Source organism: Carcharodon carcharias, chromosome 14, assembly GCF_017639515.1.
Source record: "Carcharodon carcharias isolate sCarCar2 chromosome 14, sCarCar2.pri, whole genome shotgun sequence".
Classification (NCBI taxonomy): Eukaryota; Metazoa; Chordata; class Chondrichthyes; order Lamniformes; family Lamnidae; genus Carcharodon; species Carcharodon carcharias.
The window spans coordinates 22,056,203-22,083,341 of NC_054480.1; the positions used below are offsets into that span (position 1 = coordinate 22,056,203).

Below are 27,139 nucleotides of genomic sequence, written 5' to 3' on the forward strand. Positions count from 1 at the left end.
TCCTTCTGGGTGGTACAGGCCATGGGTTTGGAAGGTGTGGAAGAAGCCTTGGCAAGTTGATACAGTGCATCTTGTAGATGGAATAAATTGCAGGCACTGTGACCAGTTGTAGAGGAAACTAAGGTGATGGATTGCTGATTGAGTGGACTGCTTTGTCCTGGATGTTGTGGAGCCCCTTAACTGTTCTTGGCATTGCATCCATCCAGCCAAGTGTATAGAATTCCATCATACATCTGACTTGTGGTTTATAGGTGGTGGACAGGCTTTGGAATAATTAGGAAATTAGTTACTCACCACAGAGTTCCCAGCCTCTGACCTGCACTTGTAGCCTCAGTATTTATGTGGCTTGTCCAGTTAAGTTTTTGGTCAGGTATTTGACAATACTAATGCCATTGAATGTTAAGGGAGGCGGTTAGGCTTTCTCTTGCTGGAGATGGTCATTGTTTGGCACTTCTGAGGCATGAATTTTACTCGCCACTTATCAGCCCAAGTCTAAATGTTGTCCAGGTTTATGTCCACATGCTTCATTATTTGTTATTCCTTATTTCATAGCACTTACAAAAGTTGGAAGGATGGGGATGGAATTTGAGTGCAGCAATTCCACCATCAGAGAAAGCAGCTAATGGGAATCTTGGCAGCAGACCAATTCTAACACAATCAAAAGTATGAAGTGTGATGTTGTACTATGCTTCATCTAGGCTAGAATTTAAATAGCTGTGCACTATCTAAGCACTCAGAACCAAACTCTTGCATCAGCAAATGATTTAAATACAATTTGTTTCACCTTATGTGCAAATAACATAGATTATTGCTCTTACAAACACTCAAAAACTGGTCCTTTGTCATTTCATAGAAACATATAAAAGTTTGTGGAATTGTCCTGCTGTGTAATTACTCTTCAGTCTGTGCATTGGTGCATTACTAATAGCACTAAGCACTTTTCTGTGAAGTTTTGAATTAAAAGCTCAGTATAGGGAAGTATTTCTTTTTTTACTGAATGAACCCTTTTCCTATTCTTAAATCCTGCTTTGCAAAGTAAATTTTAACTTCTGGCTTTCCATCCCACTGAGAATACTTTCTGCGAAGACATCTCTAACAGTAAAGGCAGCCAGTTATACTGGTCAGTGAAATGATACTCAGAATTCAATCTGAACTATTCAAAAGAGGAATAAAAATGGACAATGAGTTGCTGTTTTCGCTTTCTCTCTAGCTGTAAAAATTACATTATGCAGATATTAGCATACAAACACTTAATTCCTTTCTCTGCTTCTTTAATAGAATTCAACCCATTCCAAATAAATAGGCAAACTTCTCAAAATTGCAGACAAAATGCATTAAACCTTTGTACACTATTATTTGCGTAGCATAACTTGCGCCTACGCAAATTGTATTAGATTTACTAGTGTAAGTCTTAAGCACTTTAACTCAGGGGTATTAGTTTTATTTTTCTTACAATAATTTTGGAAAGACGTGCTTTCGTATCTTTGCAGTATCTTTTGAAAAGCATGCTAGTAGCCAAATTGTCCTTGTTGTTATATTGCCCAATTCTGAATAACCTGGATCTCATTTCCCACATTATGCATTTTAACTCTGTGGCAAATAGTTTCACAGGGAACAGACACATTTTCACGCTTATAATGAAACAGTAAAGGTGATTATTTCTGCTACATTTAAAGTCGACCTGTGTTTGTTTGAACACTTCTGAACCTGATGGGGTGATTTTCTGCAGTGATTTTTTATCATGCTGTTTAAAAAGAGAGGTTTGACCTCTTCTGAAAGAAGCGGCTGCTCTCGTGCTGTGTTCACCACCGTTGCAGTCTCACAGACTGTGCCAAATGAGAACCATGTGTAGAGTGAGAGGCCAAGAGGACACAGGAGTTTATGGTGGCTTTGCTTTTAAATTATATATGGCAGAAGTTTAGCTGTTGCAATAAGTTATAAAAGGAGTTCAGAAGTATCTGGAGATCTGATGCATGGGGAGAGGGCTGTTTTCTTATGTGAACTTTTCTTTTTAGGAAAGAAAGAGCAACCTCCTTTTTGGCAAGGTCAGAGTTCAGCCTTGTAGAGTTCCTGAAGGCTCCATAAAAAAGAGCTTTTCAGCTGTTTGAAGCAATCCTGCTGAGAGAAATTGATAGATCCCATGAGAAAGACTTGTCTTCTCCTCCTAAGGGTGGACCTGTAGTTGGATTTTCATGAAGGGTTAATTTGCTTTTAAGTCTCTTTACAAGATATAGTATCTCCAGAGGTAAAGGGCTGCACCTTCAAAAAAGAGAGTTTAAGTTTAAATTCCAGCCATGCGTCAATTGCCTACAGATAAGTGAGGTGTTGTTAAATTGAGGGAGATGAGATTCAGGCTGAAGCACAGATCCTGTTGGTTAGTCATGAAGGAGAATGAGCCTATGACACTGTTCATTGAAGGAAGAAACTTAGCAATGAGAGACCTGACCATCTTACCCTTCCAATTGAAAGATGATATTGCACCTCTAAGATCCAAAATAAAATTAATTTTCAGTGTTTGATTGTGCCCAGCTAATATCTGGGAAGCAAAAACTTACAATTGGTCATGTCTAAGAGAGCTTACTGAAGTGAGGAAGTGATTAATGATGGCTTGTCAGCCTGATTTATTAACATTTCAGTCAGCTACTATCCAAATACTGGGCTGAATAATACAGGGGGACGGACAGCACTGGAAACAACATTGGCATGGAGCCGACATGGTCCACGTCAACCTGCCCAGCAGGCATAAAGCACTGTGGGGCCTACTAATGAGGGCTGAACGAGACTTCTGCCCTTGATTGTGGTGGAAGTTTCGCTCTCTGGTGCTGCGGGCCAACCCAGCTGGCTGGCAACTCCATCAGTTCTGGCAACGCCATGAGGGCGTGAGTGGCCATTGCCAGGACTGCCAGGGAAGAAGACGACCAAGGCCCATGGATCCCTGCAGTAGGTAAGTCTGGGGCCTTGGGCTGGGAGGGTTTGTGTAGGTTAGGGAGAGTGGGTGGGTTTAAGGGAGGAAGCAGGTAGCAAGGAAGGGGGGTTGGGGGGATCGCCTTGCGATCGGCAAAGCACAGTCCCCAAAGAGCAACCCTGCCCTACCTTCCTTCTGCCCTTTAGACACTTAAGTTAAAAAATTAGGCTTCCTGCTCCCGCCCCACTGCCTACACAAAATGTTTTATGGCATGGGCAGCCTGCTATCAGGGTCAATTGGCTTGATAGCAAGCCTAATTGACCCTTAATTATTCATTTCAATATGGCGGGTGGGCTGCCGATTTTGGCACCCGCCCGCCCGGCACCCTACCCCCCCCAATATTATGGGGTGAGCTCGGGGGTGGGTAGGAAGGTGGTGGGATGAGTGCCCACCCTATTTCACGTTCCTCCTCTGCAAGTAACGTCCACCGGGGGCACATACCATTCAGCCCACACTGAGTAAAGTCGGACACCCTCATTTCGTTGTCAAGACTTGTATAAAATCAATCAGTTCATAAATGCTCTATGGCCGGAATCTTCCAGCATTCCCAGGATGCGCCATGGCGGGACCAGCAAGCCATTGAAACCTCCATTCACAATCGGCAGGACTGGGAGATCCCCCCCCCACACCCCCCCCCGCCCCCGCCCCCCACCCCCCCCCCCACCTCCCCCGCCACCCCGCCGTGGAAAATTCCAGCCTATAATTTCAAAATTAAGTCAACTGTTTCTTTCATTTTTGAAGGCATGTTAGGAATCGATTAGGAATAACTGGCAAATTTGAAGGGAACAAAACGTTGACATTCAAGGGGAGAAGAAAAAAACTCAATTTCTCCCTAGTTCATACGATTCTTATTGCATTCCCTCATGGATGGATAATCAAAAATATGCCCTTTGTTTGACAGAGTTTCTGAAAGTGTAAACTTATTGAAGTTATCAGTTCTAGTCTTGGCTGCAATGGAGAAGGAAGAAATGATGAAAAGCTAGATTGCAGAATTTTAATGAATATTGAATTTACTATGGAATTAAATGTTTGGTATTTGTGAAATTTGAACCCTAGGGTGTGCCCTGTTAACCATATCTTGGCAAGAAGGCAGTCAAACTTGGAGTCACTGTGAAGACCTACATAATGCCACCCTTTCACATAGCAAGGGCAGGGTTTTCCATGCCTGCCAGCAGCGGGAATCGTGGTGGGCAACAGAGCAAGATTTGGCGGCCTGGCCAAAATTCATTTCCGGATGTCGGGAAATTAGCTTGGAACCTTGTTCTCCCGGCTTCCACGGTGGGTTGAAGGCAGGTCGAGTGTTCCTCTGATCTATGTTGGAAACTCCATTTGCATCTCATCAATGCTCATTAAAAGCCTAATACCAGGAATCTTGCAGCCCCTCTAAATTTAACACCCTGTCAAGGGAATTTAGAATGTTCTGTTTCACGACTGTACATAACTGGCATGCACCTGGCGAGGTAGGCTTCTTCCTGGAGTTTCAGGTCCGTAGACGCTGCTTTTGCCTTCCTGTCCCTGAGAATATCAACTTCCTGACACACATGCTGCCTCAAGCCTGGGCACAGGGGTGAGATTGAGCCAGGACTGGCAGGGGGCGGGGGAGGCTTGGGTCGGGGGGGTGGGGAGGCGGGGAGTGGAGTCTAGGAGCAGAGTGGAATACTGAATGGCTGCCCTGGTGCCATTCCAAACATGACACTTAGACATGAGATCTCATGAGGTGATGGCAAGCCAAGCCACTTCCTGCCTGCTCTAAAATTTGACGTGCTCCTTGCAACCTCATAATTAATGAGCTGAACAGCACACGATCTTGCGTGCTCAGCCTCCCTGCTCTCCAGCAGAAGTCGCTCCAACTTTCACTCCTGCCACCGGATTTAGTCTCTGGAATGCCCTAGAGTCTAATTCTTTTCTTAAAAAAAAGATCAATTAGGTTCTGAGGCTGTGCACATGGATGTAACTCATGCACCTTTGGAGCCTGAGAATTCCTACAACAACTTTCATGAGCAACTGCTTCCACAGTGGCAAGGAGACAAAGATTAGACCTGCGTTTTGGTGACTGTAAGCTTTAAATCAGAGCTTCTTGTTCTTGCCTGTTGCCATTATTAAATAGAGGCTGATTCACTTGAAGTGCAACAAGTCGTTCAATGGTTCAAGCCCTGGGAGTGACCAGAGATAGTCCCAATAAATATTTCTGCAATGCAGATTTGTTACACATCTTTTTTAAAAAATGCACGTCCCTAGATTTAATACATATTAAAAAAAACTTCTGCCTCAATTGGGTAGCTTTTGACTTCGTGCAGTAGATAACTGAAGTTCCTCATCCCTGGAACCATTCTTGTGAATCTTTTCTACACTCTCTCCAATGCCTTCATATCTTTCCTGAAGTGCGGCGCCCAGAACTGGACGCAATCCTCCAGCTGATGCGAACAAGTGTCTTATACAAGTTCAACATAACTTCTCCTTGCTTTTGTACTCTACATCCTCATTAATAAAGCCTAGGATGCTGTGTGTTTTTTTTTAACCACTCACTTAACCTGTCCTGCCACCTTCTTATGACTTATCCACATATACACCCAGCTCCCACTGCTCCCGCACCCCCTTTAGAGTGTACCGTTTATTTTATATAGTCTCTCTCTGTACTTCCTACCAAAATGAATCACTTCACATTTCTCTGCATTGAATTTCATCTGCCACCTGTCCACCCAGGTGAAGGTCAATGGCCTCCTTCTGCACTGTAAAAATTCTGTGATTTTGTGATAGATTTTTTTGGCAAGTTGTTTTATCATTTTAATATCTTTCATGCACTGAGATAATTTTGAAATACTCTGATGATTTCTGCTTTCCTTTTAAGCAGGTTACAGATCCTGCATCTTTGTGATTGGAATCTTTGTGATTGTGGTTATATCTCTCCCCTCTCCTTTTTCCCAATTTCATCAAAATGTTCATTTGTCTACTAACTTTCAGTTTTGAAGAAGAGCTATACCTGAAACATTGACTTGCCTTTTCTCTCCTCAGATACTGACAGACCAGCATTTCTTTCTCTGTATTGCCAGTCCCACTCTCAAATACATATTTATTCAATCATTTTTTCAAAATAGTTAACCAAACTAAAATGTATTACTTTTGCTCAGATTCTATCCCATATTTCCATTATTCTGCAAAAAATGCCCATAACATAATATTAAAAAAAATGTTAAGGTGCATTGCCTGCTGACAAAATCTTACTGCCAATGAGGTATTTGTGTCATATTTTTGATCATTTTGTTTCTATACATCTACATTTATAATGGAAATTGTCTGTGCAAATTTCCCATTTTTGGAACTACAAAACAATGTCAGTAATGAATGATCCAGGCCATTGATCAGCCATGAACTTATGAGAGAGTGAAACGAGAGTCAAGCACTGTTCTATTTTTACTCTGTTGTTTCCCAATCTGTTAATTAGGTGTGCAAGCTGAACAATGCTTTTAAAGTTGTAAATGTGTTTCCAAGCTGTTTTGCTGCTTATACCTGTTTTACACATAATATTTACTGCAATGGGAATGCACGAGTAGACACAGGAAACTTGTTTATAACTCCCTCTATAGGCTTCTATAGCAACATATTATCCCTTCAAGGAAATTCTGACCCACATATTTCCCCCCACCAACCCATGATTCTCCCTTCCATTTGCTTTTGTGTCTTCAACATGTATGACATTATATTGGAAGTGCTGCCCACCCACCACTTCCCCAGTGCAGCTATCCGTGGATCCACATGAGATCGTTTGTAATTCCAGGAGTCACCGCTTTTGTCCTCCAAGCCTAAGCTTTACATTGCCTCTCTACCTTTATTTTCTATTGCCAAGCCAGTTTTCAATCCAGCTAACTGATTTTTCATTAATTGTATGAGCCTTACTTTTATTCATAAAGCCTTACATGTAGAACTTCAGTAAGAGTCTTCTGAAAATTACCAGGTGCAAGGATTAGGAAAAAGAGGTCAGCACACACGGTCTCCATCCCTACTATTTAGCCTTGGGATTCCTGGGGCTCCACCTGAGGATGAGAGAAATGCTTGTATCTGTGATAGGTGTAGGACTTATTTAAAGGACGCAGGAACGGGCATTTCTATTCTTCTATCTCATTTTCTTGCAGATTAGTTTGTCTGGTGGTCAGACACAGATGCCAGAGGATGTTGGTGGTGGGCCTTCTAATCGTGGCTGCCCTCAGGTAGGATAGTGTGAGGGGGTCAGCCAATGAGCCTGGAAGTTATGTAGCTCATTTTTTTTTTGTCAGGGCTGTGGATTCTCCAACAGCAATCAAATAGCCCCAGGGCTTGCAGTTGGACTTCCTTTAACGCCTTTGTTTCCTGACACAAGACCCTTCCAGAGGATCTGTGCCAGGCATGGGACTGGGCCACATTAATGGCACAGCCCACCAAATTCGGGTGTAACTCAGCCCAGACAGGCTCAGTGCGTTACAGGGCATGCTGCATTTGTTCATTGTTGGGGCAGAGAGCTGCTAGGAAAATTGGCCTCATATCTCCTAGATAACTCATTAGCACTAAACATCATAACTTATTGCTTTTGACTTCACTTTATGGCCTCCACATTAAGGATGAACATTGTTGATATCTGCCAGGGCAGCAGTTGGCCAACTACTATAGGTCTTAACATCTCCATGGCTAGAGAGGGGGCAAATGTCAGTCATGGTTCTGACTACTCAGTGCTACCTATTCATCGTAAAGAAGTTGCACATCCCTGACCTCAAATGAGGACAGAATCAGGTTTGGAAGTGGCATTCCGTATAATCATATCCCCTACCAGCACTCATTGTTTTAAAAAGGATACCAACTTGCTGAATTTTGGAGAATCGGCTAGATTTCCCTGAGAAAATAAGAGCGTCCATTTTAACTGTGGCATGTCAGCATCTCAGGGTTTAAGCTAGCAGGTAAGGGGTAGTCACTTGAGGAAAGCATTGGTATGCTTCCAGCACCTGTAGAATAATATTCCAGCTTGAATCAGTGCCTTTACAAAGTAAGCACTTGAAGGATAACATATTGGAGGTTGCTTATAGCACCAGACTACTAGATAGAATGGTCCTCGTTGGCTCAATAGGCTTCATGCATTCCACAGTATCATACGCTATTAACAGGTACATTTAACAAGATTATATTCCTTATTTACATGTGCTTTAGAATTCATATATTGAAAATTATTTATGGATTATGAAGACTTTTTCCTTGGGCCAATATAATATTTTTGATTTTTCATATGTATTCAGGCAAGAAAACGCCTGCATTTATATGGCATCTTTCATGAACTTAAGGCAAAGATGCTTTATAGCCAGTGAAATACATGTAAAGTATGGACACTTCTAGGAAATATGACAGTCCAATTTTAGCACAACAAGGCCACAAACAGCATGTGATAATGTCCAGAAAATCTGTTTCCTTGTGCTGTGGGCTGAAGGATACATATCTGTGGTACCTATCTAATATAGGAATTGTAAATAAGCTCAAACCGATGGTTAGCTAAAACTAAAGCTGCTTGGTAGCCCCTTATTCTAGTAGCACTGAGTTATTTATGTAATGCTACTAAAATGACAATGAATTCAAACCCACGCAAGTACAATGGAAAGGGTAGTCACTTCATCATTTGCAATTGGAAGCTGTTATTGAAAAGTTGAGGGTTGTTAACTGTGACATTGCACACCTGGTGTTGTGGCAGCTTTGTACAATGGAGTTTAATTTAACTTGGCCAAGTGGAGGCATGTTAAGCATTACTACTCAGTGTTTGTGTGGGTGTAAATTCTGAACAAAAACTGAAAAGAAAAAAAGAGATAATTTCATGTGTTGGCCAATGTGGCCCTTGCAAGGAACTGATATTTCTTTCATCTTTAGCCAGCTCAGACGTACAGATCAGTTTCATTTTCAATATGAAGCTGGTTTCTTCCCCCATTTGCTTTGGAATGTGGCTGCCATTTTAGATTCATTGCAAACTGCATGTGTTGCTCCCTTCTCTTGAACAGCTCCTCAGATTAATTACATCTGAGGAACAGTCTGCATCGCAATTACTGCTGCCTGAGATGCTTCAAAGTTTGAAAATTCAACTTACTTAAAATGTTTATCTTATATTTGTTAAATTTCAGGTGCTGCTTCTAATGATTAAGGAAATAACTGAGCCACATAGATGAGGAAAGTCTCAGCTTTGACCTTAACTTGTGCTGAATTAGCTGATCTCAACAAAAGTGGTGGTTATGGTGCTACGATTGGTCTCGGAGCTTAGGGTTCACATAAGCATATATGAAATAGGAGCAGGAGTAGGCCATTCAATAAGACCAGGGCCAATCTGAAAGTGGCCTCAACTCCACTCTCTGAATGTTGCCGATGACCCTTGACTCCCTAGTAGGTCAAAAATCTGTCTAACTCAGCCTGGAGTACCCAGCTGCCACAGCTCTCTGTGGTAAAGAATTCCAAAGATTCACGACCCTCTGAGAGAAGAAATTCTTCCTCATCTCCTCTGCTCCTGATCGATTGCCATGGTTGTTGCTCGATGTTTAGGGATGTGAGCATTGGCTGAGTTTGATTTTATGATGTCTCTCACCTCCCCCCTCCCCCCATGGTTGAATAGTCCTTCAACACTAACTGCCTAGGTCCACATGTGAAGCATGGCCATTGGGTAAGATACAGGAGGCTGCCCTGCATCTGTGACACTGTGTCCTTAACAGGAGTCAACATGACAGAGAAGGACAAGGAGGAAAATAGGTTGAACAATAAGGGAAAAATCTCATCAGCCTAAATTAATGATGTTCAGTGTTTGATTTAATTTTTTAAAAAGAAATAAAAAAGGTCAATGAAGAGGTCCAACTATCTTTCTTTTGACTGCTAATTGTCTGTCTTTTCCGTATTTCCTGGTCTTTAGACAACAATAATGTTTAACACTGGCTGGATTAAGTTCAGGGTAAATAGTTTGAATCAGAGGTCTAAACCTTGGGTGGTGGTACTCCCCACACTGGGGCTATTTATTCCAATTCCATGCACTGGATAGATGTATTTAAACATCACCATTTTAGGCTATTAATTTAAGTTAACCAGTTAACTTTTACACAGAAGTTCAAGTGGCTCAGTGAGTAGCTCTCCTGCCTCTAAACTGAAAGATGCTGGGTTCAAGTCCCACTCCAGGACTTCCTGGCTAGGAAACAACCCAGCCCCTGATACAGGTAAGCCAGTGTGTATTAGTGCTGGTTCTACATCCTGGATAAATGGGTAAGGTTAGTTGCAGGAACGGTATCCAGCTCTAAAACCAAAAAATGATGCTTGCTGTAAAGGTTGTGACTCCATGGCCAGGATGGGGTGGGGCCCACTTGCTGATGTGGGATGATGTTAGGCAGAACTCCCAACATCACCCCACATCATTTCAATTTTCAAGTTGGCAGGGGCGCAGCCAAATCAGCTATCAACAGCCTATTGAGGCCATTTAAAAACTAATTCAAGTGACAGCCTATTGAGGCCATTTAAAAACTAATTCAAGTGATTAATGGACCTGCCCGTCCAACCTTAAGGTTGGCGGGCAAGCCGGGAGCCCTGGCGGGCTTCAGATAAAGCGTGAAACCTCATCCACGGGTGGGATGAGGGTTTTAAAAAATGTAATAAAAGTTTGATTAAAAGTGATGGACGTGTCCCAACTCATGTGATAGTGTCACATGAGGGGACATCAGGGAAATTTTATTTCTGTACACTGACCATTTTTAAATTTGGCGCCTATCTCCCTGAGGCAGCACTTAGCCTCAGGGAGGTGAGTGCGCTCTTTCACATGAAAGAGCACACTCCCGGCTGAGGGATTCCCCCTGCCCGCACAGGGAGTACATAGCGCGTCCTGGCAGATGTCACGCTGGGTGGGCGGGTGGGCCTTAATTGGCCCACCCACGTAAAATGGCGGCGCACCCCCAATCGAGGGCGCCGATCGAAGCACACACCCGCTTCTGCACTCCCCCACCCCCCCCCAACCCCCCGACCCTGATGGGGGAAAATTCAACCCCATGTGGAACATGGGAAAAGCTGAAAGAGCCAAGCACATGTGGATTTTAGAGGAAATTAATTGTTAAATCTACAGTGTGCATTTGTGTCTATTGAAGTCTAATTGTATTTTTCCTCTCCTTCTTGGTATATGTGTCTCAGCGTGTGTATTGAAGCAGTTGGAATTTTGTCTGTTTTCGCAGGTTTAGAAGCCATGCTTTTTTTGTCCCCAACCATTTGTGGGAACAGATGGGAGGGGTATTGCTTGCATTTATTCAGGGGCTTCAGGCAAAATTCTCTATGTGATCAGAATCATAGTTTTGATTTCAATATCATGAATTCTTGAATTTTAGTGGGCCCAATACCAAAATATGTAAAGCTTGTCTTTGCTTCCAGATAGCAATCAATTTTAGGCATCTAATCATGTATGTTTTATTAAGTCTTATATTTTTATTTGGATGTAATTGCTCAATGAATTCTTAAGTGGCTGTGGAACAAAGGTTTCTAAATGATCTGTTAAAGCGCCTTGGAATTTTTACCACGTTAAAGGCACTATATAAATGCAAGTTGTTGCTGTTTTGATTCCCTGTTTATCTTCACACTAATCCAAGAAAAATCATGATGGTAACATATAATGTCTTGGACAACTAGTTGTGCATTTGTTAGACTTCAGTTTTCTTGTCTATTATATTTAATGACCTCAAATCTGTTAAGCAAACTTGGCTAAAATGCTTGGAAAAGCACTAGAAAAATCAAAGTGGAATTAGTGCTATAATAGGCCCACTACTGAATATGTGTCCTGCTGTATAAACAGCTGGGAGAAGCATACACTGAAGATGTTATCAGTTAATGAAGGATTCTAAATCTAACAACATTTCATGAAAGCTGTATTTGAAAATTAATGAGGATGGATTCCTTTCAGGGTCCGATATTTCCTGTGTTCTTGAATGAATGTTTGATGGGTGAGAGGAAGAGAGACAGAGACAGAGAGAGAGGGAAAAAGAAAGGCAGTGAGAGAGAATCAGACCAAGATTAAAGCGACACCACTTTGTTTGAAGCTTCATTAGAGCTGCTCCTGTTCCACCACATAACTTCAACAAAGTTACAGTGGAAGAACAGGCAAAGTTCTAAGGAAATTGCAGCCATTGTGAGGGAGGAGAAGTGCAGAAGGGGGAGGCCAAGAAGAAATATTTATAATTGGCAAAAAAGTAATTGAGTGGGAATAATATTTTGAATCTTAAAGAAATTACAAATTCTATTCCTTGTTAATTATTTGTTAATTATCGAGTAGTGAGAAATAAGGACTATTGTTTGTTTACCTATTTTAAATGATTGCAAATGGTAGTGAAATAGTTCGTTGTTTTGTATTAACTCTTCCTGTAATGTACGATTCAAGACCTGTATCTATTGTCCCACAAAAACTGCTGCAGAATAGCTGATGATGTAGTGCAGAACAGTACAGGAAATTTCTATTTCCATGTACTTTTTTATATGGAGCTGAACTTTAAACCCCATATCTCATCCATCATTGAGGCCATCTATTCGCAACTCCAAAATATTGCCCTTCTTTGCCTTTACCTCAGCCCACTGCCACTGAAACCATCATCCACTGCCTTGACTTCTCTAATGAGAATTCTCATTTGCTCCCTCAGTTAAAATTCTGATGACTGCAGGCTATCCTCATCACATCTGTCCTCACTAACTCCACTGGTTTTCATTCCTCAAATGCATGGAATTCAAACTCTTTGCCCTGATTGACAGATTTTTGCACTGTCCTCACCTCTCCTTCAGCATTATGGGTGCTCGTTTCCTTTGCATCCTTCCTTCTTCCAGTCTAACTCAATAGTAAGGCTTTTGTCCCACCCTAAAATGCTCAACTGAAAAGGATCCACCTTGGTGCCTCTCTTGTTACCCAAATCCCTGAAAGTCTGCCTCTTTATCCATAACTTGAGTCCCCTCCCATGAATTCTTCCGCTACTATTTCCAGCTGTCTGAAATATTATGGGATGTTTCATTATGATGAGGGAGCCACATAAATGCAAGTTGATGTAGTCGATGATCCGTATTTATTACCTTTTTAATCTATATAATGGTCTTGGACATTCTGAAAAATCAACGTAGATTCCTGAACAATCTAGTGATTGAAAAGTATGTTTAGATCCGGCTGATACTAACCATGCATCTGGTAGCTGTAAGGTGCCTGGCCTGGCGAAGGTGTACTGAAACTGGTGCCATAGCCGAGAAATCCCGTCTGTCCTGGTGAGTGTGCCTGGCTCAGGCCATCTTCTGTCTTGATGCCTGATTGCAAGGCGCATTGTTACTTCAGGAAAGCATGAACCGAACTGTCTGCATGTTAAGATGCATCCACTCACAAATACGCCTTTAAGCATTCTTTTAAGTAACTCTTTCAACAGTGCACAAGATTGGTTGAAATGCCTCTGATTTAAAATTAACACTGAGCAGGCCATCCTGTTTTGAGAGAATTGCCTGAGCTCTCATTAGAGGAATTCCCCTTGCTCTCTTGTAAAATGTGTTACCTGATGACTGCATACCCATAGGCCTCTTAGCTGATGTGTGGAGGTCATCCAAAGCTGTCAAAAACTAACAAACACAGAAAATGCTGGAAAAACTCAGCAGGACTGACAGCATCTGTGGAGAGAGAAACAGAGTTGACGTTTTGAGTCCATATGACCCTTCAGATTTCCATCATCCACAGTGTTTTGCTTTTATCTTGCTGTCGAAAACTAGACTGTCCCACAAAAAGGTTGAATGTGGGAGTCACCCTCAAAACCAAATTTAGTGCAGCACAGTCGTGTGTGTGTGACTGGCCAATCTTCACACATTAAGTGACAATTCACCTATTGCCTCTTTGGTGAAGTGCAATCTCCTTGTACACATGGAATCATGGAATGATATAGCACAAAAAGAGGCCATTCTGCCCAATGTGCCTGTACTGGCTCTTTGCTAGAGCTATCCAATTAATTCCAATCTCCAGCTCTTTCCCCATAATTTGATTTTTTTTTCTCCTTCAAGCATTTATTCAATTTCCTTTTGAATGTTAACATTGAAACTGCTTCCTTCACCCTTTCAGACAGTACATTCCAGATTCTGCATCTCCTTCTTAGGGTCTTAATATAACTCCTGCTGCTTGTACATTCTATGGGGCAGATCATATCTGGTGTGGCAGGGGATTGGTTGGGGGGGGGGTGGGGGGGAAAGAGGGTGGGGGCATGCATCCTCGCAGCCGGACTCTTGTTTGTTCTATCTTGTGCTGCTCCTTCTTCATGGTAATGGCATACAAGGGTATAGAATGCCAGACTGCTCCTGTGGAGCTCTTAGTGGTGTAGGGGGAACCGTGTGTGGTGAAAATCTGCAGGTGGCCTGACGCTGTCAGAATCAAAGAGAAACAAATGCAGCTGTGTGTAGGCAGAATAGCAAAACAAAAATCACAGCACAAAGTGTTTCCCAGACACAAAAATAGTTACCGAAGCTCTCCACACTTTTCAGGCTCACACATTCCTCCATTCTGTCTGTCTCAGCTGTTGATGGTAGCAACTGTGTCTACTAATCCTCAGTCCAAGTTACTGAGTATGGTGTGAATGTAAACCTAGGAATCTTCGGAACTGCGGCACCACTGGTACCTTATTATAAAAGTAGATGAGGACTCACGAGAATTTGCAGATTGCTTCCAGGAAGGACCGATAAGCATGAGGAAATTCAGATAGGGACAATTTTCTAGTGGAATTGACTTCTGCCCAATTTTATTGCCACAAATTATTTGGCCCAATTATGCACAATTCTATTCATGGATTTTAATGCTTACTTTCCAGATTTCTGAGTTTCAGGTCTACCTTTCACCTGAGTCTGCTAGCCTCAGTTTTGTCATTTTTATCTGAGTTCGGATATGGGCACCAAGGTTTGGCAGCACATCATGGCCTTGCTGCCAGCGTGTTTCTGCTTGTCAACCATGAAGTAATATTACTCTATTCTTGGACATATCTCCTCTCAAGAAGCATTCAAAATGGCTTGTGAAATCACTGAGTTTTCTTGATACTTGGTGAGAGATGATGCAGATTGTCAAATGCTCTGGCTCCAGCACAACAAAACACAGTAAACCTTTCTTTCTCATTAATATCTTTGAAATGTTTAAGTCTGACATGTGATGCTGGAGTGCAACAGATGATGTCAAACTTGCACATAAATAGATATATATTTTCTTCTCCATAATTTTATTTCAAGTATAAAATCCTTAGAACAAGAACCATAATGATAAGGGTCAGATGAAACATTACAGTGTTAAATTCTCCTTTATAATGTACCCTCCTTCATGTTTATAAATTGAGGCATTTTATGGGTCAAATACTTGATCAGGTGTGCTTTATTTTCATTAATGAGGCTGATCTTAAATCGCTTATAACAATTACGGAGATTCTGCTTGAGTACCCTGTTTGAGTAAATATAGCCTTTATACTCACTGTAAGGTAATCCGTAGGGTTGACTTGGTGGCGGGTACGTAGCATAAGGAGCAGCTTGCTGAATTCCCGCTGTGTACTGTGTTTGTCCATAGGCCGCCATGGCGTGAAAGGAAGATGTAGGAATAATGTGTGGATATGATCTAATTAGGATAAATAAAAGATAAACAAATCAATTAGTGTCCGTTACATATGCTTATAAATTATTTATATTTGTAATGTACATTAGAGCAATTAGATTGTTGATAGATGTAAAGGAAGAGTTTCATTGGGCCATTAGAGTATTTACTGAGTGACATAGCGACAGTGACCGTTGATGGGAAATAAAAAGTCAAATGAACGGGTGGAAAATGCCTTTATTTCAAAACAAGCCAAAAAAAAAGGCGCCCAGTCCATTACCTCAAGCTTGTAATGAACTCAGACCTGTGTTTTTATATAAAGTTTAGCTAGTCAGGGTTTTCTTTAGCATATTAACAGAACATCCCTGGTGTGCTCACCTCCATAATCTTCTCATTCATTATTGCCAAACTCACACACCCATGAGATAACATTAAGTGCTCCTTGGAGAGTTTGATTTTCATTCCAGAAAATTCTGCCAGGGAATAAATATTTTACTGTATGACTTGGAGGAGCAGTACAAGGAAATAGACTCAAAGGAAAGGTAGGTGATGCAACCAGGAATGGACTTTACCTGGAGCATGAGAGGCAGCTGGTGGGGGAATTGCAAGAATTGGATTAACAGATATAGGAGGGGGAAATTAAAATATAAGGGATGGACTTGGATTGGAGAGGGGACTGAAATACGAGGAACAAAATCACCTTGAAGAAACAGTGGAATGGCAATACAGAAAGCACACAGACACTAAAAATTATGGACTTTTCACGGAGTGAAAATTGATCTTTTAAGATATAGACACAGACTAAAGGCCTGCAGCTAGGAAAAGACAAAATATGATGTAACACTGAAAAATAGTGCATCTCACAAGTGAAGGGTGACTTGTGATTCTGACAAAAATGAAGATTTATCATGGTATTGGTTTCTACCATCCTGTCGGAGTAAACAAAAGGTTGAAATGCAGCTTCATTCACAGGAATGCAGGTTTTGTCATGAATGCTACAGGCTAAAGTCACTTTACCTCAATTTGGTGCCTGAGAGAGGGACTGAGTCATTTAATTCAAATATAAATTGCAGGGCTTGTTTAAATACTCGTTCAATTGTGAAAGTAATTATTTCAAAATTCTTTGGTCCTTGTTATTTTCTGGAAAGCATAGGGTCGAAGTTGCGAGTTCCCTTCCCATTGCTGGTGGAACCTTGGATACGGCCAGTGTGATTAGAAAATCATGAACAACAAGGTCCTGCTAATGGGAAGTGGTGGCTTGTAAAATTTATCCTCATTTCTCAGCCCGGTTAGTTCAAATTCGGGACTCAACCTGAAGCCATAACTCAGTAACAGTTAGGACAAATAACGGTAAATGACGAGAAAGAGAAAAGAGGACCACATAAGAATATAGCAGCACAGGAGCCATTTCTATTTTCTCTCTCTACATACTTAGAGATAGAGACAAGTTTAATGACTACTAACACATAATTTCTACTATTCACTTTTTTCAAAACTGTTTACTAAGCTAGTTGGTTGTACAAACCCAATATACCACAGTCAAGGAAGATCATTTGAATGTGGATCTCGTGCAGATTTAACTTGATATCTAGACAAGCAAAAACACCCTCTGAGATACAGAGGATAAAAGCTCTCTTATGAGATTGATCAATACAGTCAAACACTCCTAATTGTCCAAAGCAAAAGCACTGAAAATATAGTAGCAACAGCCACTTTATAACCTAATTAGTCAATTTGCTAGATAATCCAGGGTAGATAGGGAGAAACTGTTCCCATTGGTGGAAGTTCCAAGAACCAGAGGACACCAACTTAATGTTATTGGCAAAAGAAGCATTGGTGACATGAAGAAAATCTTTTTTTGTTAATAGTTAGGATCCAAAGCACACTACCTGAGAGCCTAGTAGAGCCAGGTTCAATCGTGGCTTTAAAAAGAGAATTGGATCATTATCTGTAGAGAAATAAATTGCAGGGCTATATGGAAAAGATGGGGTGGGGTGGGGTGGGGTGGGGTGGCATGAGGCAAATTGCTCTTGCAGAGAACTGGTAGCGATACGATGGGCTAAATGGCCTCATTCTGTGCTGCAACCATTTTATGATTCTCATCCCCATTATTGATAACGGCTGGACTAATATTCACAAATTGCAGATTGAGCTTACAATTGGCCTTCTAGTCTTAATAGATTAGTTGTTAAAGTACTGCCCAATACAAAAAATTCAGATCTCAGGCAAACTACTGAAAAAAAAAGCCCTGTTAGAAACATCTAACCAGCCAAAAATCTTTATTCAGAAAATAGAATACAGCCAAGTAGTTAAATAGGCAACCGAAAAACAATTCATTTAAGGTATGTTGGCCTATCAATGACAGGAATTTCAGTAAAATGAAGACCAACCATAGAAATAATGGGATAAGTTCTTGTTTTTAACCTTCTAGCGATGAACATTCTATGGATTCCACAATGGGGAATCAATCTGCTCTGTTGGATTACTGCCCAGGTGATGAAGATGACAATTAACCCTAATGGCACCCACTGACACAATGTGAGCTCTGTAATTCTTGGCTTCAGTGGATGTGTTCATATGAAATGTTAACTGTTAACTCTATCTTTGCTTAGCAAAATTTAAAGTGGTTCATCTCTTAATGGGACGCGTAATGTAATTACTGGCTCTTCAGTGGCAAAATTACCAACAGGAGCATAAATAAAATTGCTAAGACATAAAATAACAATGAAGCATCTAAACTAAAACAAAACATTCATTTAAAATACACTTACTTTGACGTATAAATCTGGGATGAAAGCTGGTGTGGTTGTCTTTTACTGAAAATATCACTGTTATTAGCTGCAGAATGTAAAACAAGCCATTAGAAAATGTAATTAACTGTGAAATAACATACTGAGGGAAAATTTTCAGGCTCATGGATTCCAAAATGTGGAGTCAATCTGCTCTGCTGCATTACAGCCCAGCATATCTCATAGCTCACTTCACCAATGTATGGTCATTGTCAAAAGTCATAACCCACAGGGCTTCATAATGAGATTTGTTTGCAATAAATGCTAATTAATTTGCTGAAGTATTAGTGAATTGGGTAGAAAGTTTTTTAAAAATAATTTTAATAATATTCCTTTAGGATCTGCTTCCTGTTCAGCTAAGGTAGTAGATCATCTGTTCTGTAGATGTAGGATTCAACTGCATATAGACTAAAATTTATTTTTCATTTTTCAAGACACAATTGTATTAGTAATTAGAACATATTTGTTTAAGTATTCATAGAAATGATATCTCATGAATGGTGTAGGAAAAGGGTTAAATATAAATGACAGGGCCAATTACAGGCAATGGACAGCAGGGAAAAATGTTAAGTTTTTAGATGTTTTATAACCTTCTTACTGTGGATTATTACAGCTCTTGTAAAATTCTCACAATTTAGTCCCAATTCCTCAAACCTTTAAGAGGGTCTTTACCTTGAGATTTAGATAAGCCTTTCTGGCTTGCCAGGATAGTTGGTATGAAACAAAAACAGAATTACCTGGAAAAACTCAGCAGGTCTGGCAGCATCGGCGGAGAAGAAAAGAGTTGACGTTTCGAGTCCTCATGACCGTTCGACAGAACTTGAATGACTCAAGTTCTGTCGAAGGGTCATGAGGACTCGAAACGTCAACTCTTTTCTTCTCCGCCGATGCTGCCAGACCTGCTGAGTTTTTCCAGGTAATTCTGTTTTTGTTTTGGATTTCCAGCATCCGCAGTTTTTTTGTTTTTATTAGTTGGTATGAAACCCTGTTTGGTGACTGATTGCAGATACCTCAATATCCTACCTCACTATTTCACTTCAAATTTCATGTTGTAGATGATCAAAATAAGCAATTGTCAAGGGAAAATTGCAAAAGAAGCAATGAGGTGAAGAACACAACAGAGAAGAGAGAATTTCAGACAAAGGATAATTTAATTATGGAACAAGAATGAAAGAAGATGCATGGTAGGGGAGAATTACAACTGATGAATACACTCTGTGTTAGTGCTGGGATAGTTGTAGTTTCACATAAAAAGCAAAATTGCAGGAAAATAACTGAAGTTCTAGCATAAAAATATGGGTTTAAGATTTGTGCTATTTCATGAAATGATAAAGCTCTTTGTAAACGATGCATTTACGATTTCAATACACACAGCGCACAAAGGTAAGTCCAGTGTGGGAAAATGTGGGCTTGTCCATTTTGGCAGGAAGGATAGAAAAGCAGCATATCATTTAAATAGGGAGAGATTGCAGAACTCTGTGGCACAGAGGGATTTGGGTGTCCTGGTACATAAATCAGGAAAAGTTAGTATTAACGTACAGCAAGATTAGGAAGGCAAATGGAATGTTGTCGTTTATTGCAAGGGGAATGGAATATAAAAGTAGGGGTGTTTTGCTACAGTTGTCCAGGGCTTTGGTGAGACCACATCTAGATTACTGTGTACAGCTTTGGTCTCCTTATTCAAGAAAGGATATAAATGCATTAGATGTAGTTGAGAGAAGGTTTGCTTGACTGATACCTGGGATGGCGTTGCGGGGGGTGGGGGGGAGGGTTTGTGGTGGTGCGGGTGTGGGTGGTTCTCATACAAGGAAAGGTTGGACAGACTGGGCCTCAATCTATTGGAGTTTAAAAGATTGAGAGGTGGCATTATTGAAACACATAGGCCAGGATTTTTCCTATGGCAGATGGGCTGGACAGGAGTGGGTGGAGGCAGGCGTGGAGCTGATCGCTGCCAGCGATCGGCTGCGTGCTGCCACTTTACACAAGTGGGCCAATTAAGGCCCACCCAGCATAACGCGTGGCCAGTAGCACTTAGCGCTACCTGTGTGGGTGGGGGGAGGAGGAAGAGTCGGGGCCTGCGCTCTTTCACGGAGCTGCCTCAGGGAGGCAATAGATGATAAAAAAACTTCAACAAATGATGTAAACATTTATTCAGACACGTCCTCCATGTGACTGAGTTGGGACATGTTTGTTAAGTTGGGGAATTTTATCTAACTGTTTTATGAAAGCTTCAGGAAAACTCATCCCACCTGTGGATGAGGTTTCCTGAAAAACGTGAAGACAGCCTGGGGTTTTCGCTTGCCCGCCAACCTTAAGGTTGGACAGGCAGCGTTCTTAAATACTTTAATTACATTCTTAATGGCCTTAATAGGCCGTTGAAATTTCAGTGGGCATGCAGCTGACTGGCGCATGCCTGCCGAACAAAATATCACGATGACTTGTCGGGCACACCCCCACACGCCAACCGGGAGATTCAGCCCAAAAGATCCTGAGGGGACTTGACAGGGTGAATGCTGAAAGGATATTTCCCCTTGTGGGAGAGATTAGAACTAAGGGACATAGTTTAAAAATAAGGGGTCTCCCATTTAAGGTCAAGTTGAGGAGAAATTTTTTTCTCTGAGGGTTGTGAGCTTTTGGAACTCTCTTCCCCAGAGAGTGGTGGAGGCAGGGTCAATTAATATTTTCAAGGCAGAGCTAGATAACCTTTGACTCCCCTGTTAGTCAAGAATCTATCAGGGGTAGGTGGGAATGTGAAGTTGAGGCCATAATCAGATCAGCCATGATCTTATTAATTTGGAGAGCAGGCTCGAGGGTGAGAATAGCCCACACCTGCTCCTGATTCGTATGTTCGTATGAAACCTACCCTCCTGGAAATTATGTTGACAACTGTGTGTACTTTAATCAATCTATATGTCAGCTTGTTACAGTTTCATAAAAAAAATCCCCAAAATTTTTCACTGGGTTGTCAGATTCAAACAGATCACTATGGAATAGGATTGAAGATTGCCAGAACCAAAGAGGTCAGTTGAAGCTTGGAGCTACAGCATACACAAACCAATCATTCAGACATTACTTTCCACAACTGTTGGTTGCACACACACTTGAATGTGAAATTTTGAGAAGTTAAATCTTAAAATTGTCAGTTTATTTTAAATGGATTAATGTTGCAGTAAAATAATGGGCAATTTAATGTCATACTTAAATGTTAAGCATTGATCTGCTATAATGATTCAGTACTTCAACAGCACCTCCAAACCTCCGTCATCTAGAAGCACAGGGGCAGCAGGTACATGGGAACACCATCACCTTTAAGTTTCCTTGCAAAACACACAACATCCTAACTTTCACATACATGGCCATTCGTTCATCAGCACTGGGTGAAAATCTTGGCGCACCCTCCCTAACAGAACTGTGGGTGTGCCTTCATCATCTGGACTGCAGTGGCTCCACACTCACCTTCTCAAGGGGAATTAGGAATGGACAATATTATTTTTTCCTTTATCCTTTCATGGAATGTGGGGTGTCACTGGAAAGGCCACCATTTGTTGGCCCACCCTGAATTACCCTTGAACTTAGTGGCTTGCTAGGCCACTTCAGAGGGCTGTTAAGAACCAAACACATTACTGTGGATCCGGAGTCACATGTAGGCCAGACCAGGTAAGGATGGCAGATTTCCTTCCCTGAAGGGCATTTTTGAACCAGATGGACATTTACAACGATCGATGATAGTTTCATGGTCACCATTACTGTGACAAGCTTTTTATAATTCAGATTTATTTATTGAATTCAAATTCCACCAGCTGCAATTGTGGGATTTGAATCCATGTCCCCAGAGCATAACCACTATACCACCATCTCCCCCTAAATATCACCATGGGGTCAAGACAGTTCAGCCTTTCCAGTGACAGTCGCATCCCAAGAATTAATTTTTAAAAATATATTCCTAGCCTAGGACATTCTCAGGTTGTGAGAATTAAAATTTTTGAAATGCAGGTTGATCAGCATTTGAAGAAGAAATCACAGGTTAAAATTTGATGTGATGATTCATCTGAGTTCACTTCTAAGGTTTTGATTAAGACCGACACGCTTCTCCATGCAGAAGCTGCTTAAATACAAAAAATGTTTATTTAAAATAGTTAAATCAGCATAGTCTCAGTCTAAATAATTACCCAGCTGTCTCTTGGAGTTGCCATGGAATCTGGGACAGATGCAACAGAGCACCATTTTATTTTGCAAATGCTGAGTGCCATGTAGTTAGAATTACTGTGCATGCACGTTGTAAAAATGTTCTAATCAAAAATTAACAAGAGAAAATTCCGAATGGAGGGATTTGCTTCCAGAAAAATACTACTGACGTCTATATAATTATTTTTATTTTCATATTTAAAGTATGTTTAACTCTTTGGGGATGAATTATCTTTGGTTTGTAAGGCAGAATTACAGTGGGGTCCAAAATGGCTGAAAAAGTGCCATAGAAATAAACAGATCATAGTCCAGATCTGTAAAATTATTTTTAGTATTTTAATAATTTAAAATTATTTGAATTACTTCAGTAATTCTGAATTTGCTGAAGCTTAAGCAATAGCAAACTCAGTTTTCACAGCACTTTTAATTTAGCTTCATGTCTTAACATGTGATATAGCCTATATTTTAGGCTGTTTTTGAGCGATTTCCTTTTTTGATGCTGTTTCTGGTCATTTTCTGGATTGTGTAGACTGGGTTTTCCTGTAGGCTTTGAAATCCTGATGTTGGGACCTTCTGGGCTCCTGAACCTGCACTAGCCAAAAGCGAGCTCAGCAGAGGAATATGTCCTAAAGGGGCCCCCTAGTTGGCTGGGTGGGTTTCACGATGCTGCCAGCGCGATCAGAGGGTTAGCAGTTCCAGAGCCTCGGCAGCCTCACCAGGAGAAGTGGGCACTGCTGAGGAAGGTCGGACACTACGAGGGTGCCTCATCATGGATGCATCCTTGAAAACGAAGATTTAAAGGTAAAACTTCAGAGGGGCCAAGTCGGTATGCCCCTTGGATTGGAGGGGAATCTCTCCAGTGGAAGCATTTGGGCTGCGGGTGTGGCCTTTCATGCCCGCTGCCCCCTCTTTGGAGCATGGAGCCTCCAGCTCTAATGGACAACCCCCTGCCCCCCACCAACCCCCCATCACCCCAGGCTGTCACAGGAAGGCCGCTTCCCTGGAGCTGACACCTTCTGCATGTGGCAGGAGGGCCCCTTTTGCCAACGGTGCCACAAAACATCCCCAACTTGGGCCTTAGGCATGTAAACTGGCTGCCTGCTTCCTTTCAGTGGGTAGCCAATCCGTTACCCAAGTCTGGGAAACTTCTCTGGTGGCATGAATGTGTCCAGGAGCCACCCTGATCTGACTTATTCCCTCCCTGCTCCACCAAAGCACCCTGCCCACCTTCACCACCGCGCCCACACCCCCCCACACCCACCCCCCACCCCGTATCCAATCCCGTCACCATGGGGTCAAGAAACTTCAGCCCGATGTTTCACTAATTTCTTGTTGACGATTCAGTGCAATCATTTAGCACCTACACATCAATATTTTCCTGTGGCTGTACTAGGACATTCACTTGAAGGGTATTATCTTCCAAGGCCACTTCCATTGTCATTTTCAATCTACACCAACATCTTAAGGGAATGATGAGGAGGCATGGATATTAGTCAGAAAGGCAACCATTGGAAAAGTCTTTGTTTTCCACTTCTGCACCCAGCTATAATGCTAAGTGCTCCTAAATAAAATATGTTGGAGATCAATGGCATGTGTTCAGTAACCCTAGCAGTCTCTGTAATTGCAGCTTCAGTATCTCCTTCACCGGGTACTTGAAAGAGTGGAACATAAGGTGCTGTGATAAACAAAGGTGGCACCTTTGTCTATGAATATGGCACATCTTTTGTAAACTTGAACAATGCCTAACTTGTAGGCACTAAATTATGATGGTCTTTCACACATAACCTTTCATAAAGCAGCAATATCTTAAAAACAAAAAAACTGCGGATGCTGGAAAATCCAAAACAAAAACAGAATTACCTGGAAAAACTCAGCAGGTCTGGCAGCATCGGCGGAGAAGAAAAGAGTTGACGTTTCGAGTCCTCATGACCCTTTGACAGAATATTTTACTTGCAAATGCAATACATTGTTCTATTTTTGCCATGAAAATGGAACAAACAATGAGGTGAATAGATTTCAAGTCCTGAATGCCATATTAGTAGAGTGGGATTCACACTTACAGAGAAAGTTCAATTCTGATTAATACTATAACTTGAGGCCTGGATAATTTAACTGCAGAGCAAAAGGCCAGCCACTGCTAATGCTGTAGAGCATCATGCCAGTTATCCAAGTGTGGATTCACCTACCTGCTCTGTGAATGAAGAAACTCCTTTCTGTGTGTGGCTGCTGAGGAGCCTGCCCTTTATGTAACTGATTCTTCCACTTTGTAAATTCAGAGAAGGCTTCCAGCTCTATGTACACAGAGAGACCACGGTGCTGCCTAACTGCAGGAAGACATGCCCAAGTTATGCAGCAGTGGAAAAGCTTCCCTGCTGCATAATTAAGGAGGGACCTTGCTGCTGCATACGTGTGGAGAGGTGTACGGCCTTGTGACTAAAGAGACCAGCCTCACGTATGAATGTAGGAAGACCTGCCCACTACTGAAGAGGTCTAAATCCAAAGACATTTACTTGGTTTGATTTATTGCATTACTCATGGAGCAACTTTTAATGTAAACTCCAAGATTATCACAGTAAACTTACCTGAATTGGAGAAGTGTTCTAATGCTGTTGTGGCAATTACACTGCTGCTCATTGACTCTGATTTGTCTGAAAAAAATGATAAATCATTTACTGAACATTGAACAAGTAGTTGTGAAGATGACTGTGAAACTCCAAAATCTAACGAGAACAAAATGAAGGAAGGCTTCACATTAAAATAATCTCTACTTCCTCCACATAAAACAAGTTGGGCTAGTCTGAAATATAAAAGGAAGTATTCTACACAGTCACATCCTTATCAGGTTTTTTTTTTCTCTGTGCCCCACATGCCAATCTTTCATTGTGTTTTCTCTATATCTAGTGTTTGATTCTCCTCTTTATAATTTGATGGGTGTCAAAAAGAAAAGCAGTCAACAAAGATGTATCTTTTTTTTCTCACTGTCTTCATCCTCCACTGTTCTCTTTTTTCAATTGTACAATTTGATTATCCTTTCATTTTCTTTGCTTTTCTTTTGTTTCTCCATGGCCAGAATTTTACGTTCCCCCACCAGCGGGTTTTTAGGGGGCGGGGGGGGGGGTGAGCGTGAAATTGAAGGATCAGCGATCCCCCTGGGTTCCCAATTGCCCCCACCTTGCAGCGATTTTACGTTGGGATGGGCAAGATCTCCCTGCTGAAGTTGGGTGCCCTCTTCTTTAAGGTCCGGTGGCCTCAGGATCTCCCTCCTCCCCGACCTCTCCCCCGCGACCCCGGTTGCCACCTTTGCAGCCCTCTCAGGCCTTCCCTGCTATTATGTTTTGGGTAAATGAGTTTGTTGGTCAACCAAACTCTAACTGCACGCCTTCCTATGTTCTTCTCCATTGCTGCTTGCAATCAATAATGGGGAGAGACTGATGTAAGAATAAACAGTGATGGTTTATTAAGACATATAGGGCAGAGCACCAGATCATACATGCTCACTCAAAAACCTCCAGAACTAGACTTACCGTTCTCAGTTGCCCGCACTGTACTGTGATTTGTCAGTGCTGTCACATGATCAGTACACTTGCATTCTCTTAAAGGTACAGGGTACTTCACTTTACCACACCTACTCTCCCTGCCCTGGGACCCCTTGAACTCTGGTGCCTGGGCTTAACTCCAGGTGTCCTCATGCAATTGCTTTTCAGCCCACTTATAGCTCTTGTTGCTGCAGGGGCTGGAGAGCTGCCGGCCAATAAAATTGCCCAGCAGCTCTCTAAGGCGGGTCTTCCTCCCGAGTGAGGGGCGGAAGTCCTGCCTGCGGCCATTTAATGCACATTTGACCATGAAAAGGCTGCAGGGCACTAGGAGTTGCCAGGGATGTGTTCCCCACCATCCAAAAAGTTCAGGCCCATGTTGTATCTTGTGCTCATTCTTTTGTTCCCCATGCTAATTTTCTATAGATACATCTTATGATCTAGCATAACTAACGCAGGGCTTTTTGGAAAAGGATTGCGTATTGGGAATTTAGGCACAGGCGGTCAGTGTGCCTAATCCAAAATTGACAAATTTTGTTGCCCACAATGGCAGAAAATCATGTGGGTTGTAAATTGACTGCATTAATTTCTCTGTGCAAATAGCCCACACCATTCCTTTCCTCTTCCCTTCCAGTTTCTTTCCCGTTTGTCTCCCTCTGCCATTACTGCTTTTTTCCTTGCTTCACTACTTTTCTGCTCCTGACTCTATATGCGCTGAAGTAACCACATCTAGCTTAATGACATATTTCCAATTACTGTCTTTGATTTTATTGACTTGGAGGTATTGTGAATTTTGCAAGGGTGAATGAAGCCCCTACTGACTTCAACGTCCTGCTCCAGTCTAGACTTGAGCACAACAGTGAAGGCAGGCAGGCAACTAAGGCAAGCATTTAGCTTTATTTTAATGTGCTCATGGGTTGTGAGCATTGCTGGTATTTGTTCCCCATTTTTAATCACCCATGAGAAGGTGGTGGTGAAGCTGCCTTCTTGAACCGCTGCAGTCCATACAGTGTTGGTACACCCACAGTGCTGTTAGGAAGGGAGTTCCAGGATTTTGACTCAGGGAGAGTGAAGGAACCGTGTT

General features: G+C 41.8%; 1 protein-coding gene across 4 annotated transcripts in view; it reads right to left on the reverse strand.

The window, feature by feature from the left end:
* Window positions 1–27,139, reverse strand: part of LOC121287415 (eyes absent homolog 2-like) — a 262,276-nt gene that overhangs the window by 127,554 nt on the left and 107,583 nt on the right. For 2 of the 4 annotated variants that reach the window (XM_041205274.1, XM_041205273.1), the window contains exons 3-6: window positions 25,105–25,170; window positions 18,320–18,386; window positions 15,433–15,572; window positions 13,133–13,255 (exon numbers count right to left, since the gene is read on the reverse strand). In XM_041205274.1, coding sequence (XP_041061208.1) covers window positions 13,133–13,255; window positions 15,433–15,572; window positions 18,320–18,386; window positions 25,105–25,170 — 396 coding nt within the window. Of the gene's footprint in view, window positions 1–13,132; window positions 13,256–15,432; window positions 15,573–18,319; window positions 18,387–24,708; window positions 24,746–25,104; window positions 25,171–27,139 lie in introns of those variants that run through there. The other 2 variants (XM_041205276.1, XM_041205275.1) reach the window with 2 other exon arrangements.